Below are 17,384 nucleotides of genomic sequence, written 5' to 3' on the forward strand. Positions count from 1 at the left end.
ATAGTTTCTGCCATATTTACAGAAAATATCACCTAGACCCGTTATATCTACAAGGTCTTAAAAAACGATTATTTACAGGTAGATATAGAAATTCAAGAAAAAATGGACCTGCTCATATATTTTGAGAACATTCTAAATTTTAGTTTTCAATGAAGACTACTATCATTTTATTACTAATAAATACCAATAACTTTGCAGCTGCAATGGAAAATGCCATGAGACCCATAATATCTATAAAGTTCTCCAAAAAATACTATTTACAGATAAAGATCAAAACCCAATAAAGAAAACAGGCCTGCTTATCTTTTCCTACGAACATTAGGGATATCCATAACTTTAAAGTTGTAACTTTCTATGAATTCTCTCAAGTGATAATTAGAAAATTCTCTCACAGGAAAAACGGGCCGGGCTGATAATTTCTCAGGTCCTTTTTTTGACTGTGGTTTGAGAAAAAAAAAAACATTATAAAGCGACTTGAAGAAAATAGAGGGAGCGTGCCTTGTAAGACCAATTATGTCACTCCTTACGTGTAGTGCACAAGGACCGTTATAAAGCGACTTGAACGAGGCTTTCACCGCCAACTCTCTTCCACGTCGGCATCTCCTCCCACCACTGCATGCCCTTCTTCTTCTCCTTCTTCTTCTTCCTTCCTTCTTCTTCTTCTTCTCCCCTCTGTACTGCCGGTAGACAGAAAGAAGAGAGGGAGAGAGAGAAAGAAGACGGCCGGAGAGCTTGCAGAGAGAGAGAGAGAGGAGAGAGCGATAGAGAGAGCTTGCAGAGAGAGTGGAGAGAGAGGAGACAGACAGAGAGAGCTTGAAGAGAGAGAGAGAGCTTTCAGAGAGAGAGAGAGAGGAGAGAGGGAGAGAGAGCTTGCAAAGAGAGAGAGAGAGAGGAGACAGGCAGAGAGAGCTTGGAGATAGAGAGAAGAGGACAGAAAGAGAGAGCTTGCAGAGAGAGAGAGAGCTTTCAGAGAGAGGGAGAGAGAGCTTGGAGAGAGAGAGAGAGCTTTCAGAGAGAGGGAGAGAGAGCTTGCAGAGCGAGGGAGAGAGAGCTTGCAGAGAGAGGGAGAGAGAGCTTTCAGAGAGAGGGAGAGAGAGCTTGCAGAGAGAGAGAGAGAGAGAGAGAGAGAGAGAGAGAGAGAGAGAGAGAGAGAGAGAGAGAGAGAGAGAGAGAGAGAGAGCTTTCAGAGAGAGAGAGAGAGAGATTACAGAGAGAGAGATAGATTGTAGAGGGAGATTGTAGAGAGAGATTGAAGAGAGATGATGGCAGCGAGGAGGGCAATGGAAGCGGGAGGGAGGATGGCGATGGAGCAGGTGTTGAGATTGGGGGCCATGAGGCAGACTGGAGTTGGGCTGAGGCAGATGATGGAATTTGGGCAGCAGCCCAACGATACCAAACTTTTACAATCTGCCCAATTCCTCCGCAAAGAGCTTTCTATCCGGATCGCTCGCAGGGTTCTTGAGCTTGATAATCTCCCCTTCGGTCTTTCTCACCAGAATGCTGTTCTCAAGGTACTTCTACTCAGGGGTTTTTCCTTTTTTTTTTTTCGAAAATTTCCTTTCTGCCCTCTGATTTTTAAAGACCCATTTCAGCCTCACGGTAATATGATTTTTTAAACAAGAATTTCTGCCGGGTCGAGTTTTCTCAGTTGTTGAAAATTCAAAGTTTATCCCATTCTTTTTCATAGATCAGGGAATGGAGTTCCGACGAATTTCTTCTTGGTTTTTGTCCGATGATTTATTATCTACGGAGAACGTTCTTGTGCGAAATATTTACCATTTCCGCAGGTTTCAAAGTTTCGTAGGTTTATTTTGTCGAAGAAAGATGTTACAGACATTTATTGACCAAGGGAATATTGAATTTGACTAGGAAAGGTAATTAGTATCTAAAAAGGCCTTCCTTTTCATTGATTTCAACACTAACGCAACCCAAATTGAAGTTCTCTACATTTTCGTGAGAGAATAAAAGGAACTATTTCCAAGCTCTCTAGGTCTGGAATGATTTTAACTTCAAAATGTTTTTGAATTTTTTATCATTCTGAGATCGAACTAATGGATCTAGAAGGCTTTTTGCTAAGTTTTCTCTTCATTTTGCTTCTCTGTTCTTTCAAGGTGAGGGATTGGTATCTAGAGTCGTTCTGTGATCTCCAGTCATTTCCAGAGATCAGAGATCCAACAGATGAATTGGCGTTCAGTGACATGATTAAGATGATCAAGGTCAGACATAATGATGTTGTTCCCACCATAGCCTTGGGAGTTCAGCAGCTGAAGAACAGATTGAAATCAAAGCCCTCGTCACCTGAGCTCGCTGAAATTCAAGAATTTCTCGACCGCTTTTATCTTTCAAGAATTGGGATCCGCATGCTGATTGGTTAGCTTAATCATTCATCCTTTAATATTTAATTTATTTTTCTGGGTATTAGAGTCGACTGATTTCTTAGCTTAATCATTCACCCCCCAATATTGATTTATTTATTAAACTCGTGATTGATTAGCTTAATCATTCATCCTTCAATATTGATTTATTTATTTTTCCGGGTATTAAACTCGACCGATTGGTTAGGTTAATCACTCATCCTTCAATATTGATTGATTTACTTTTCTGGGTATTTAAGTCGACTGATTGGTTAGGTTGATCATTCATCCTTCAATATTGATTGATCTATTTATTTTTCTGGTTATTAAACTCGACAGATTTCTTAGCTTAATCATTCATCCTTTAATATTTATTTATTTATTTATTTTTCTGGGTATTAAAGTCGACTGATTGGCTTGCTTCATCGTTTCATTCTTTAATATTTATTCATTTATTTTCTGGTTATTAAACTCGACTGATTGGCTAACTTAATCATTCATCATTTACTATTTATTCTTCTGGGTATTAAACACCACTGATTGCTTATCTTAACCATTCATCATTTAGAGTTTATTTATTTTTCTGGGTCTTAAACTCGACTGATTGGTCGGCATAAGTTCGATCCTCGAATACTTATTTATTTTTTTCTGGGTATTAAACTCGACTGATTGGTCAGCTTAAGTTCGATCCTCTTATATTTATTTATTTTTCGGGGTATTAAACTTGACTAGATTTGTGCTATTGATTCAACCAACGGCAGGTCAGCATCTTTCTTTGCACGAAAATAATTCAGAGCCGGGGTGTGTTGGCCAAATAAATTCCAAGATGTCGCCAATGCATGTGGCAAATGTGTCCAGCGAAGATGCGAGAGCTGTCTGCATGCGGGTTTATGGAGAGGCGCCGGATGTTACTATCTATGGAGACCCCGATTTCACCTTTCCGTAAGTCTCTCTCTTCTCCTACAAAACCCATTCGTCTCTCTCTCTCTCTCTCTCTCTCTCCCTCTCTCCCTCTCTGTGTCTCTGTCTGTCTCTCTCTCTCTCTGTCTCTGTTTCTCTCTCTCTCTCTCTCTCTTTGTCTCTCTCTCTCTCTCTCTCTCTCTCTCTATCTCACTCTCTTTTTCTCCCCTCTCAATCTCTCTCTCTCTAACTCTCTTTTTCTCCCCTCTCAACCTCTCTCTCTCTCTCCCCCATCTATTACTCTCTTTTTCTCCCCTCTCAATCTCTCTCTCTCTCTCCCCTCTATTACTCTCTTTTTCTCCCCTCTCAAACTCTCTCTCTCTCTCTCTCCCCTCTATTACTCTCTTTTTCTCCCCTCTCAATCTTTCTCTCTCTCTCCCCCATCTATTACTCTCCTTTTTCTCCCCTCTCACTCTCTCTCTCTCTCTCTCTCCCTTCTCTTAATCTCTTTTTTCTCCCCCCTCTTTCTCTCCTTTTTCTCCCCTCTCTCTCTCTCTCTCTCTCTCTCCCTTCTATTAATCTCTTTTTTCTCCCCACTATTACTCTCCTTTTTCTCCCCTCTCAATCTCTCTCTCTCTCTCTCCCTTCTATTAATCTCTTTTTTCTCCCCACTATTACTCTCCTTTTTCTCCCCTCTCAATCTCTCTCTCTCCCTTCTATTAATCCCTTATTTCTCCCCACTATTACTCTCCTTTTTCTCCCCTCTTAGTCTCTCTCTCCCCTTCTATTAAGCTCTTTTTTGTCCCCACTATTACTCTTCTTTTTCTCCCCTCTCAACCTCTCTCTCTCTCCTCTCACTTTTTCTATATTTCTCAATCTCTCTCTCTCTCTGTATCTCTCACCCCCCCCCTCTCTTTCCCTCTCCTCTCCCTCTTTCTCTCTGTCTCTCACTCTCTCTCTTCCTCTCTCCCTCTCTCTCTCTATCTTTCTCGCTCTCACCCCCTCTCTTTCTCTCTTTCTATCCCCTCTCAATCACTCTATCTCTCTCTCTGGCATACTCTCGTTCTCTGAATCGCTCTTGGTCATCAAGAAACTTGGGTAGAATCATTGGGTGCTTTTGATTATATTACTCCTCCTATTGGATGCTTTCAATGCTAAATTAATTTTTAATTGTCGCCATCCTTCTGATGAAATTTTCTATATCGTCTAATGTAATTCGAATTAGTCAAGAAATCCGGAACAATTTCCGCTTCAGAATTCTCAAAATAAACTATTTAATGCTACTTTTCCCATTTCTTTAAATAATTCAAATTATATCAAGTTGATCCTGACGTTAATTATTGAACGAAACTAATTTATTTTCTATAACAGGTATGTGCCTTCACATCTCCACCTCATGATGTTTGAACTGGTGAAGAACTCCCTGCGCGCAGTTCAGGAACGATTTATGAACTCTGATAGAGAAGCACCTCCTGTGAGAATTGTGGTAGCTGATGGTGCTGAAGACGTGACGATCAAGGTAACCAATTTCATTTTTCTAGAACTACCTTCAATCTGAATTTTTCTTCACTTTATTTCATTTTTCTTCAAACTATTTCATTTTTTCAATAAAACATTCATGCTTAATTGTCATGATTTCAATATTAATCTTCTGTCTTCTACTTAGTTAATCCAATACTTGAGTAGAAAGGATGCAACCATGTGAGAAAATCTTGCACATAAAACGTTAATATATATCACTCAAAAGAGAAATCTGTAGTTTTCAGAGTTACTTTTAATTTCTTTCATCACAGTCTGTTAAGTCGCAACCTGAGGCAATAACCCTGACAGCGTTTCAATCGTTTTGTTCTTTAAATCTTATATTTTTATGGCTACATATTAGGGGAATAATTTTAAACATTAACCCTTGGTATTGATAAGCATGGAGAAATCTGGTTTTTTTTTTATATAAATATATGCCTGGTAAAAACTTGAATATAATGAATATAGAAGTGAAACAGAAAAACTGAACCGCGTGTCCCATTCCATCGAATCCATGTAGAAAGTGTACCCAGTTGGATAATATCTTCTTTAATGATTAGTTATATTTGACAATCTTTTTCGGGAATGACATCTGGAATAGTTTAAAAGTCAGTCTTATATTTTTTTGCGCTGGTTTAAAATATTACAGTATAATTAATTACTCGAACATACAAAACTTAAGGGTGAAAGAGTAAATAAAGAGCCTATCCCATTCCCTTCAAGCCAATGAATAATTAAAATATACAATTTCATAATTTTCCCCTTCCTATTTATTCATGATGAACTTTGGTAAACATGCAGATTTCAGATGAGGGAGGAGGTATTCCAAGGAGTGGCCTTCCTAAGCTATTTTCATATCTTTATAGCACGGCAGAGCCTCCCCAGCTCCATTATCCAGATAATGTCAATGATGGGAGAGTAACCATGGCTGGCTTTGGATATGGGTTGCCCATAAGTCGTCTTTATGCTAGGTATTTTGGTGGAGACCTCCAGATTATTTCCATGGAAGGATACGGTGAGTCTCCCAGAAAAATAATATTCACTACTTTCTGTTCATAAAAAATATTTCTGATATTGATATTTTATCCATTTAAGCAAGAAACAACTTAATGAGGTTATTCTGAATTAATAAATGCACGTTTTATATTTACTTAATGTGATTGTCAAACCTTTTAACATATAACAAATCCATGTGTAGGCCTTAGATTGAAACTGTGAACTTTATATACAAGGAATTTTTTTTTCCAAATCAACACAACTAACTTTGGTTAATTGTCAGCCCATCCATGTTACCTTTTTTTTGTAATTATAGGTTACTAACTACAACCTTTTTATGATTTTTCAACATAAAAGTAATTAATTTTATGCAATAGTTTAAACTGATATTAATATTTTTCTCATGGCAGGAACAGATGCCTACTTACATCTGTCGCGTTTGGGGGATTCCAAAGAACCATTACCTTGAATGATTCTCCAAATTAAAATTTCCTAATGTAAAATTATTTTTTCATTTCAGGCTAATCACTAGTTTCATCTATCTCCATCTCTTGATCCCTTTGTACATAAACCTTGGGTTCAATGACTAGATCTCCGAATACCATGCATTCTTGTATGCACATAAAACTGTATCCATGCATTTGTATGTATCTTCCTTTTTTAGTGTAAATGAGACGACTTAAATGTGATGTAATATAAATTATCGTAGTGAAGTTTAGGTTTCCATTAGTATGGTGTAAACCTTTTTTTCTATTTGTGGAAGTCAAAATTTCATTTTCCCTTGATATGTACCATAAGGAGCAGTACCAGAAAAAAACTTATTTCAGATATTTAAAATAGATATTATGTGACTAAATTTTGTATAAAATTAAAGGTTTGATATGATTAGTTTCCTTTATTCTACATAATAATTGGGAATGGGGAAATCACCATCTTTAATACTACTAAATAATTTATAAAAATATAATAAGCTATTTTGGGTTAAGATAATAAGCTAGCCTTGTAGATGCTAAACAATGGTAAATTTATAATAAATAATCTAGGGAGTTATACAAGTTTCAGTCAAATAAATTGTTAATATTTGATTCTTAAAAATATTTTTACATAACAACTTGACATAATATTAACCCATTATCATTTCAATTAACCTTATACACCTATTGCAATCAGCTTGTGTTTTGTTGTACATTTCCAACAGGTAGAAAATGAAAGCTTAAGACAGGGATATTGCCACAAGATCATAGAGAACAGGACCATATAATTATAATTGGATTCAATTTATATAATTATTAAATAAAAAACTTCAATGAATAGATACATCATTAATGAAATGGTCTTAGAACCAATGAGTTTTCTGATCCAATCAAATATTTATTTTAAAATATAAGCTATTTGGATGATAGATGAGATAAAATGGTCTAATGAAAAACTGGGATAATTTAGTAAAAACATATACAATGAGTAAACTATGATATCGTATCAATTATATTAAAAATAATTTTGACATTTCATTACGCTCCTTTAGATATTAATCAACTTATTTATTTAGTTTGACTCAATATACCAAACTAATATTTTTAGGGTGAGAGAAAAAGTACCACATATTTTATTTCATTTTTTTGTTAATAAATAGGATCTTTATAACTGAAGTAAACAATGTTACTAATTTTATGATTTTTTATGAAAAAATGAATTAATAAATGTTATTTAATGATTTCTACTATTTGTTAAGGTTTTAAAATTTTTAAGAGATAATGTTATTCCTTAAAAGTGTTTTAATGTTGTTACCTTGAATTATAAAAGCTATTTAGCATTATTTAACCTTATATGCTGTGAAAATGGACCATAGAGTCCAAAGGTTAATTTTTTATCTTTTAAAAAGATTTTTTGCTGTTTTAAAATAAGGTTGAGACTTGCCTTTTCCCTCAAATCATAAAATTTATCAATAAACTGGAAGGATTTTATTTGGTACACAATAACGAGATATAATGATAAGTGAACGCGGAAACTATTGAATATCCACCTTGTGAAACACTGCCTCAATCGACTTAATTAATTCGATGCATATGTTAATTCATTTAATAGAGTCAACTTTGATGCATCAATTTATTTTTCCAAATATGAATTTGAGAATGAGTTACAGTACTATAATAATATTATACCAATATTTATCTTGCATATTATTAATCAATCATCTGAAAAAAACAAGTACGTTGGGGATATAAACCAATGTATGAACTCTAAAATAACTAGTGGGGCCCGCTCGCAATGCTCGCTTGGGGTAGATAGAGAAGAGAGAGAAAGCAGTGCAGTTTTTTTTTTAGAGCGGGTTTTGGGCATCAGTTATTCTTTAAATCATAAATCAGTATCTCGAATTCTTTAAATCATAAATGTTAAGAATAAATCATCGCCAGATTTTGGAAAACTTAAAAAATCAACAAAAAGGATAAACCTCTATAGAGAGAGAAGAGAGAAAGCAGGGTTGTTCTCATCCTGGGAGAGGAAAAAAAAAATCCCATCTTCAGCCACTTTGACGAACCACACAGAACTAAAGCTTGTGGATTTTCCTTAGATGCCGGTGGAGGAAGGTGGGGCGAGAGAGGATCTAGATACTTAAATGTCGATGTATGCAGCGTCTTGGCGGCGACGCGGTTGCCGTGCCGCTTGTCTCCGGCGGCCCCGCCGTACGATAGATGGCAGCGAACGAAGCAGAAGATCTTTTTATGAAGGAAGAAGCTAACAGAGATGGCGCCCTGGTAAGGAAAGATGAGATTTTACAGAGAGAGAGAGAGAGAGAGAGAGAGAGAGAGAGAGAGAGAGAGAGAGAGAGAGAGAGAGAGAGAGAGAGAGAGAGGGAGAGAGAGAGAGAGAGAGAGAGAGAGAGAGAGAGAGAGAGAGAGAGAGAGAGAGAGAGAGAGAGAGAGGAGCGGGAATTCATAAGGAGTTGATTACCACCATCTGTCGGCTCGTCATCTCTGAAGAATTCCTCGGACTGGCCCTCTTTCACGGGGTGGATCTTTTGCCCCGACGATGGCCATAATGATGATGTTGATTTTTGGATCTTTTGCCCTGAAGAATTTATGAAGTCTTCAAAATCTATGGAAATCTGCGCTCAAAAATCAGAAATCGATTGTGTATTGGATTAAAGATTTTTGATTTCCGACGATTTCCGACGATTTCCGTAGATTTCAAATTATTGTATTGCAGTATTTAGAAAGGCTCCATACCTGATTTTTGATATTGAGTGGGCTCAAACGGAAAAAGAGAGGCGGACTATTCCATGTACAAAGTTTTTTGGGTACGGTGTTGGCCTTTTTTTAATCCTACGCAGATAAAGCTACATCAAATCGAGAACCATTTTTTGAATTGCAGTCTTTCTCTTCGTCCCTCTCCTTTCCCAAGCACTTGTGTTAGACAGTTTGCTCAATGCACCAGTTTCTTCAGCATCTGTAGTTGATCCATTTTCAGCAGAAAATACATAAAATTTAAAAAATAGATTCAAAATTCGAAATTCATCTGCCGTTGATTCATTTTCAGCAGAAAATAGATTCAAAATTCATTAATTTCATTAAAATACATTCAAAATTTCACTGAAATACATTTTCAGCAGAAAATAGATTCGAAATTCATTAATTTCATTAAAATACATTCAAAATTTCACTGAAATACATTTTCAGCAGAAAATAGATTCAAAATTCATTAATTTCATTAAAATACATTCAAAATTTCACTGAAATACATTTTCAGCAGAAAATAGATTCAAAAGACATTAATTTCGGTAAATAGATTCAAAAGACAGAAGCCTTTGATCCAAGAGTTCGCTGATCCAATTTCTATTCGAAATTGTCCTTATTAATATCTGTATTGATTTCACTGAAATTCACCAAAATTGGCCTCTATAGCGTCTAGATATTATACGGAAAGAGTTCTCAAGAGCTCTTTCCGTATTAATGAGGTTATCCCCTCCCGCCACTACCTTCACCGCGACGTCGTCGCAGGGGAGTGAGCATTCGTAAACATATGCACCCTCTCCCCTCCTGCCACTACCTTCATCTCCGCAAACGACCACTCAATATCCATGGGTTTCGCCTATTAAACTGAGTCTTATCTTCCATTTTGCTTATGCTTCATGTCAGCCTGATACTTATTCGAGCAGAAATGATCTAAGCTCAAAGTTCAGGGTTAAATGACAAAGAAGGTTGCAAGAAACATGCAAATAGTTATGCAAAAAAATTACGTGTGCTTTCTTTCATTAAGGGTGGAGAAATCTTCTTCCCTACAGAACCCAATAATCAAAAGCGAGCTGTTCCATTTTAGCTAACAATAGCACCTTCAGGCTCATTCCTTCCATAAAAATACATAATTTTTCAATCCCCGCAACCGCAGACAATTCCATTTTGATCTCTTCCGTTGGACAATGAACTGGTAGGCAGCTGTCAAAGGCTCCACAAACCGGTCAATATCAACCCTAACCGTCTGGTAAAATTATTTGGGGACAGTAGATAAATCTCAGCGAATTTGGATCAAAGTAGATAAATCAGCTAATTTGGATCAAAGTAGATAAATTGCAGCGAATTTTGATCAAAGTAGCTAAATATCAGCAAACTTTGATCAAAATAGATAAATCTCAGTGAATTTAGACCAAAGAAGATAAATCTCTGTGAGTTTGGTTCGAAGTAGATAAATCCCAGCAATTTTTTTGGGGACAGTCGATAAATCTCAGCGAATTTGTATCCAAGTATATAAATCAGCCAATTTAGATCAAAGTAGATAAATCGCAGTGAATTTTGGTCAAAGTAGATAAATATTGGTGAATTTTGATCAAAATAGATAAATCTAAGCGAATTTAGACCAAAGTACATAAATCTCAGCTAATTTCGACCAAAGTAGATAAATCCTAGCGAATGTTTTGGGGACAGTAGATAAGTCTCAGCGAATTCAGATCAAAGTAGATAAATCAGCTAATTTGGATCAAAGTAGATAAATCGCAGCGAATTTTGATCAAAGTAGATAAATATCAGCGAATTTTGATCAAAATCGATAAATCTCAGCGAATTTAGACCAAGGTAGATAAATCTCAGTGAGTTTGGATCGAAGTAGATAAATCCCAGCGAGTTTAGATGAAAGTAATTACCTCTCAGGGAATTTAGATCAAAGTAGATAAATCTCAGGGAATTTAGATTAAAGTAGAAAAATATCAGCGAATTAGATCATACCTGCCAGAGCCATCGAGCGCCAGGGCCCTCTTCGCGGCTGCTTCCATCTGCGCTCAAACCATGTGAAAATATCAGTCTACGGAGGTGAATTCATAAACTATCAGATGGAGAGAAGGCAGACCTTGAAGGAAACAATGTCGATTCCTCTGAATTTGCCGCTCTCAGGGAAGATCATGCAGTCGAGCTCGGTCACAGTCTCGCAACCCTGGAAGAAGCTCCGTATATCGTCTTCCGTCGAGTAGTACGGAATTCCCCCGACGTACACCTCCTTGCCCGCGTCTTCATCTCTGCAGATTTCAATCGGATCAATCCACAGAAGAGAAGATTCATCCCTCTTCTCGCTCGGTTCTCACCTCTCCTCGATCATAGAAATCTCTTTCTCTGCTTCGCTCTTCGCGTTCTTCTTCTTGTTCTTAATCTTGTTCTTCTTCTTCCTGTTCTTCCTGTTCTTCTTCTCCGCGTCGTCGCCTCTCTTCCTCTTCTTGGAGATGTCTAGAGAGGCGGAAGCTTCTCCGCTGTCGTTCTTCGTCTTCTTCCTCTTTGCGGCTCTTCTAGTCGGCCGATTTTCTCGGCGATTCTTCGAGATCAGAAGCTCTTCAGATTTCGCAACTGCTGATCAACGCCATGATCGCCAGAATCGGATCGAGCGGATTGATTTCGTGATTCCGTGGCCTCCACGGAGATCGCCGAGAAGAGCTGATAATGATTATCTCAATTTGAAACCAGTTACAATGACCAATTAAGATGGACTGAACACAATTCCAGGATAAATCATCCTCAGGCTTTGACATTTTGGAATATCGTGTTCACCTCTCCCCCCACCTCTCCCGCTCTCTCCCTCTGGCTCCCTCGCTTTCTCTCTCGTGCTCTCCCTCGCACGCTCTCTCTCTCTCACGCTCTCTCTCCCATTTTCTCTCTCGTTCGCCAGCTCTCTCTCCCCTTCTCTCTCTCTCTCTCTCACACGCTCTCTCTCTCCTATTCTCTCTCCTCACGCTCTCGCTCTCCCGTTCTCTCTCTCTCTCTCTCTCGCACGCTCTCTCTTTCCCGTTCTCTCTCTCTCTCTCGTGCCGGTTCTCTCTCTCTCTTTCTCCCTCGCACACACTCTCTCTCTCCCATTCTCTCTCTCTCTCTCACCCTTCCTCTCCCGTTCTCTCTGTTGGCTTCGCAAGGCCTGTAACCAACTCAAGAAGTTTCCAGAAACGGAAAAAGTCAAGAATGGAAAAAGTCAAGAATGGAAGAAGAAAGCAGAAACTCGTTAGAATGAGGAAGTTCAACCCCAAAACATTCCGTCGAACACCTAGCCCATTATATAGGGCAGCCAATAGAAGGAGGCAAGAGGCGACTCTAACTAACTCCCGTGCCAGGTGGTGTCCGAGGTGGCAGCCGCATCACCGTCGTAACTCCCGGAGACGGACGGCCACGATTAAATCTGCAATGAGAACAATAACGACCTGGAAATAGAAATCCAAAAATCGGCATTGCCGGAGAAGCCGCCGTCGACGGTGATCCTCCGACGAGCTCGAGCAACCACCATCAATCTCTCTCTCACACTCTCGCGCTCCCATCTTCTCTCTCTCTCTCTCTCACTCTCGCTCTTCCGTTCTCTCTCTCTCTCTCGTTCTCTCTCTCTCTCTCGCACTCTCACTCTCCCGTTCTCTCTCTCTCTCTCTCGTTCTCTCTCTCTCACACTCTCGCTCTCCCGTTCTCTCTCTCTCTCTCTCTCACAGTCTCGCTCTCCCATTCTCTCTCTCACAGTCTCGCTCTCCCGTTCTCTCTCTCTCTCTCTCACACTCTCGCTCTCCCGTCCTCTCTCTCTCTCTCGTTGTCTCTCTCACTCTCTCTCGCTCTCCCGTTCTCTCTCTGTCTCTCGTTCTCTCTCTCTCACACTCTCGCTCTCCCGTTCTCTCTCTGTCTCTCGTTCTCTCTCTCTCACACTCTCGCTCTCCCGTTCTCTCTCTCTCTCTCTCTCTCTCTCTCGTTCTCTCTCTGTCTCTCGTTCTCTCTCTCTCTGTCTCACAGACTCTCTCTCTCGTTCTCTCTCTCACACACTCTCGCTCTCCCGTTCTCTCTCTCTCTCTCTCGCTCTCCCGTTCTATCTCTCTCTGTCTCACAGGCTCTCTCTCCCGTTCTCTCTCTCACACACTCTCGCTCTCCCGTTCTCTCTCTCTCTCTCTGTCTCACAGACTCTCTCTCTCGTTCTCTCTCTCACACACTCTCGCTCTCCCGTTCTCTCTCTCTCTCTTGCTCACTCTCTCTCTCACACACTCTCGCTCTCCAATTCTCTCTCTCTCTCTCTCGTTCTCTCTCTCTCCCTCACACTCTCGCTCTCCCGTTCTCTCTCTCTCTCTCTCTCACACACTCTCGCTCTCCAATTCTCGCTCTCTCTCTCGTTCTCTCTCTCTCTCCCTCACACTATCGCTCTCCAATTCTCTCTCTCTCTCTCTCGTTCTCTCTCTCTCTCCCTCACACTCTCGCTCTCCCGTTCTCTCTCTCTCTCCCTCACACTCTCGCTCTCCCGTTCTCTCTCTCTCTCTCTGTTTGAAATGAAGAGAAACACCGAGAAGAAGAAGAAGAGCAACAAGTGTAACAAGTAGCAACAGAATGTCTTTCCCAGTGCTGAATCAAAGAAGACAATGAGAATATACAAGGATGGATGTCCCTTAGCTTATGAGATTGAAATAAAGGATTCAAATGAGGTCCGCCGAAGTGATACAATAGTAATCATCATGGCGATGCTTGGTGGCAGGTGGTGATGACGTTGGTGATGGCGGCATTGTCCGTAGTTTAGGCAGACTTGGCAATGACGGCTGTTGAGAAACCACCTCGATGCCTTCATAAGTGCACGTGCTTTAACACTCTCAAGCTCTCACTCTCCCGTTCTCTCTCTCTCACGCTCTCGATCTCCCATTCTCTCTCTCTCTCTCGCATGCTCTCTCTCTCTCTCTCCCATTCTCTCTCTCGCATGCTCTCTCTCTCTTACGTTCTCGCTCTCTTGCATGCTCTCTCTCTCTCTCTCATGCTTTCTCAGTATCTCTCTCTCCCATTCTCTCACGTGCATGCCCACTTGCTCTCCCTCTATGTTCTCTCTTTGAGTCCCTCTTTCTTGCTCTCAATTTTGAGAATGTTTAGTTTATCTGTTTCTTTCTGTCCTCAAACTCTGTCAAGTTTGTTTCATTGTATTTCAAGCTGTGTTAGGTTTCTCCACTCTACAGTTTACTCTGTCAAGTTTTCTGCATTTCTTTTAGTCTTCTTATCTTTTTATTGTATTCTTCTTTTCACTATCCGTTCTTCTTTTTTTTTATTTTTATCCTCTTTTTTATTATTCTTTTCTTTTTATTTCATTCTTCTTTCTTCTTCTTTCCATCTTATTTTTGTCTTTTTTTATTCTTCTTTCTATCATCTTTTCTTCTTATTTTATTCTTGATTCTTCTTCTTTCCATCCTCTTTTCTTCTTATTTTATTATTATTATTCTTCTCCTCCTTTTCTAGTCTTATTTTACTTTTTCTTCTTCCTTTCCTTTTTCCTACCATTTCCCTTCTTCCTTTTTCTCCTGATTTTCTTATATCTCATTATGTTTCTTTACCTTCTTCCTTATCATCTTACTTTCTTCTTCTTTAGTTCTTGTTTTATTGTTCAATTAGTCTTCTTTCAATCTTCTTTTCATTTTTCAAGATGGTCTTTATATGTGACTTTCTAATAAATTTTCCCTTTAATGAGAAGTCCACACTATTTTTTATCTTGACTTTTTGTTCTCAGACTTTGACAAGTCAACATGAGTAGACCGGGACTAGATGAGACCAGACCAGAACTGGACTGATCCTTAGGTAAGGTATAGGTCCTTGCTAAAAGTACGGACCGGACCGGGACTGTCAAACCCTAATCATCCTTAAGGGTTAATACTATGCAAATGAAGACTAATTTATGGAGAAAGATAAGGATATTTATTTGAATCATTTATGAAATGATTGCATGTCTTCAAGATAATTAAATGATATTAGATCCAAAAAATTAATATTAGTTTTATTTAAAGTACTTTTATATATTATGATTAAAAGGACCACAAAATAAACAATAGAATTGCAGGCACAGAGGATATACTCAATGGAATTTTTCAATTTTATAGTAGGTCGAGAAAAATACTGGTCCAGCCTCATAAGTATTCAAAAATAACATTTTTCATGGAAAGTCACAAATTTAAGCTATTTTAACGTTCTGAAAGATGATATGGCATAGGGTCAAGTAATTTAATTTGAACTGAGTTATAGAATGGGTGTAGAATAAAAAAATTAAGTACATAATATGGTAACATCTGATGATGTAATTCAAAGTTGGCTGATACATTCGTAGGTATCATATATGAATATGTATCTGGTTGTATAAAGACGACATCCATTTCTGTACATCAGGTATCATATATGATTTGTTTCATAGTCGATTACAATCAGATTTTGTGGAACTTACCATTACTCACATTTTATATTATAAAATAATTTTTGGGCCAACCCTCACATCCTATCTTCAAGAAGGCACTGTCTGCCTCTGTTAATTTTCATCTGTATTTTAGGAACCTAGCCAAACAAGCATATCCACTGAACATTTGACACACTGGATCCCACTCATGATTGATATCTAAGCTAAAATATCATAAATTTACAAACATAATCAGAGTGAAAATAGTCATGAAATCCACAGCAAAATGGTTTTCCTCGATAATGGGCAGATATATCTTCAATTTATATGTCATTCTCACAGTTTTTATAACTGAATTAGTAAAATACTGAATGTTATCACTTTTATACATATTTTGAGTAGTCACCCACATAAGTATTTATTCTTCATTTTATATAATTTTGATATAATTAAGAAATTACAACAAATGAAAATAAGCCCAAAATTAGTGTGGAAATTTACCTGAGATATCATGTTTTTAATATATTTTTGAAAACTTTCACGTATATTTATGTTCTATATTTTTGAAAATTTAATTCACAAATAAATGTTTTTTTTAAAGTTTACATATTTTAAATACATTTATATGTATCTGAAGATTTGTGGGCTTATCAGATCCGTGCACTGGATCAAAAAGCAGGCATAGAGGGCCAAGGAGAGTGGGTGATTGATAACATTATAAATGAAGTAATAAATATAAAAAATTTGTATTATTTGTTATTCATATTGAATTTATCATGTTAGTGCCTCAATTAACTAAACATTCATACCTGGATTCTAATTCTCTTTTTCTCCACAAGAGATATTTTGAGCTAACCATGCTTGAATTTTTAGAAGTCAAGAAATTTATTAATGATGGATAATTTCTAGTCCCATGTGTTCATAAATTTAATGTAACTAAATGTAATAATTATCATTGAGCTGGAGCACTTATTGGAGCTAATTCATTGGGAAACAAGCCTAAAGGGGTCAAATATGGTTTCAGGTTTTCAAAGTCAAAATCAGAAGATTCTGAGCCACATCCTGATCCACAAATTCATCCTTCAATAAATTCTTGAAGGAGGGAATATGAAATTAGAAAGAGAAGCCCTAAATCAAGAGAAAAAATGAGGAAAAAAATGACACATAAAGATACTAGAAAACCAGAAAGGGGTATATGATTAATCATCACATGTTTAGAAATTCTCTCTTTACCCCTCATTTAGAACATTCTTGACGCACTATAGAAAGAGACCGAATATCAGGAGAAAGTATTCTCCATGATCCAGATTGCTAAGTCTGGTTAGCGTAATTCTTTTGAAGTTTTCATTCAATCTCTTCTCTTGTTTTCATTTAATGCACAGAAAAATGCCTGATCCTGGAAAAATATAAAGATTCATACTTTAGAGGAGGCATTGAGGGCTGAAGAGACATGCATTAATGTCAAGGAAACTTAGATCACAAATTTCACTGCATTTTCTATCCATTTCCCCCTACATTCCACCGTTTTCTCACCCTAAAAACCTGTTTTCCCTTCTTTGTTTATTTATAATATTCTTTATATATCTCTTAACCTTAATCCATTTCTCTAGTTTATTGGATTCCTCTAGTTTATAGAAACAGTTAATCCATTTCTCTACATTTATCTGTTTTCTCTAGTTTATAGAAACAGTTCAACATTCTGAGATTCCTCATTTTTACTTGAATGATTAATGAAACTAAAAAAACAAAACTTGAATGGGAGAAGTCAGGTAGGTCTCAGTTACCTCAAAAGGAAACTGAACTTTAAAAATTTGTAAATTTCTTACTTGAGTTGGAAGGCTAGGAAAAATAAGACACTTGAAATATCGAGTGGATGCTAGGTAAGCTAGGATGATAGGTAGTCACAGTGACTATCCTGGGAACATCATAAATAATTAGTGAGAGGGGATTTTAACATTGATTATGGAAATTTAAGATCTATCATGT

General features: G+C 37.8%; 2 protein-coding genes across 4 annotated transcripts; one reads left to right on the forward strand and one right to left on the reverse strand.

Moving 5' to 3' along the window:
* The first annotated feature begins 571 nt into the window (after positions 1–571).
* Positions 572–6,484, forward strand: LOC144712979 (pyruvate dehydrogenase (acetyl-transferring) kinase, mitochondrial-like). The gene is made up of 6 exons (XM_078587426.1): positions 572–1,511; positions 2,112–2,370; positions 3,116–3,296; positions 4,626–4,773; positions 5,577–5,790; positions 6,182–6,484. Exons 1-6 carry the CDS (start codon positions 1,260–1,262, stop codon positions 6,238–6,240), a joined length of 1,113 nt encoding a protein of 370 aa, XP_078443552.1. The 5' UTR covers positions 572–1,259; the 3' UTR covers positions 6,241–6,484.
* A 1,700-nt stretch (positions 6,485–8,184) lies between these two features.
* Positions 8,185–12,269, reverse strand: LOC144712988 (uncharacterized). 3 transcript variants are annotated; one of them, XR_013583933.1, is made up of 5 exons: positions 11,341–12,249; positions 11,109–11,274; positions 10,988–11,034; positions 8,724–9,218; positions 8,185–8,507 (listed from the first exon to the last, which is right to left on the reverse strand). XR_013583933.1 is itself a non-coding variant. In XM_078587438.1 (4 exons), the coding sequence occupies exons 1-4, from the start codon at positions 11,352–11,354 to the stop codon at positions 10,048–10,050; spliced, it is 384 nt and encodes a 127-aa protein (XP_078443564.1). In that variant the 5' UTR covers positions 11,355–12,269; the 3' UTR covers positions 9,989–10,047. The 3 variants fall into 3 exon arrangements, 1 of the variants encoding a protein (XP_078443564.1); XR_013583924.1 differs by having other exon boundaries at positions 8,185–8,524; XM_078587438.1 differs by lacking the exons at positions 8,185–8,507; positions 8,724–9,218 and adding an exon at positions 9,989–10,204 and having other exon boundaries at positions 11,341–12,269.
* Between the last annotated feature and the right edge of the window lie 5,115 nt (positions 12,270–17,384).

This window comes from Wolffia australiana, chromosome 1 (genome assembly GCF_029677425.1).
Source record: "Wolffia australiana isolate 7733 chromosome 1, ASM2967742v1".
Taxonomy (NCBI): domain Eukaryota; kingdom Viridiplantae; phylum Streptophyta; class Magnoliopsida; order Alismatales; family Araceae; genus Wolffia; species Wolffia australiana.

Excerpts from the sequence above, each read along its gene's own strand:
- LOC144712979 (XM_078587426.1), top strand. The coding sequence starts at position 1,260 with ATGATGGCAGCGAGGAGGGCAATGGAAGCGGGAGGGAGGATGGCGATG. Across the intron at positions 2,371-3,115 it reads TGGGATCCGCATGCTGATTG|GTCAGCATCTTTCTTTGCAC; the intron begins GTTAGCTTAATC and ends AACCAACGGCAG. Across the intron at positions 3,297-4,625 it reads GACCCCGATTTCACCTTTCC|GTATGTGCCTTCACATCTCC; the intron begins GTAAGTCTCTCT and ends TTTCTATAACAG.
- LOC144712988 (XM_078587438.1), bottom strand. Across the intron at positions 11,035-11,108 it reads TCGACATTGTTTCCTTCAAG|ATGGAAGCAGCCGCGAAGAG; the intron begins GTCTGCCTTCTC and ends GTTTGAGCGCAG. Across the intron at positions 10,205-10,987 it reads GCGCTCGATGGCTCTGGCAG|CTGCCTACCAGTTCATTGTC; the intron begins GTATGATCTAAT and ends AGCCTTTGACAG.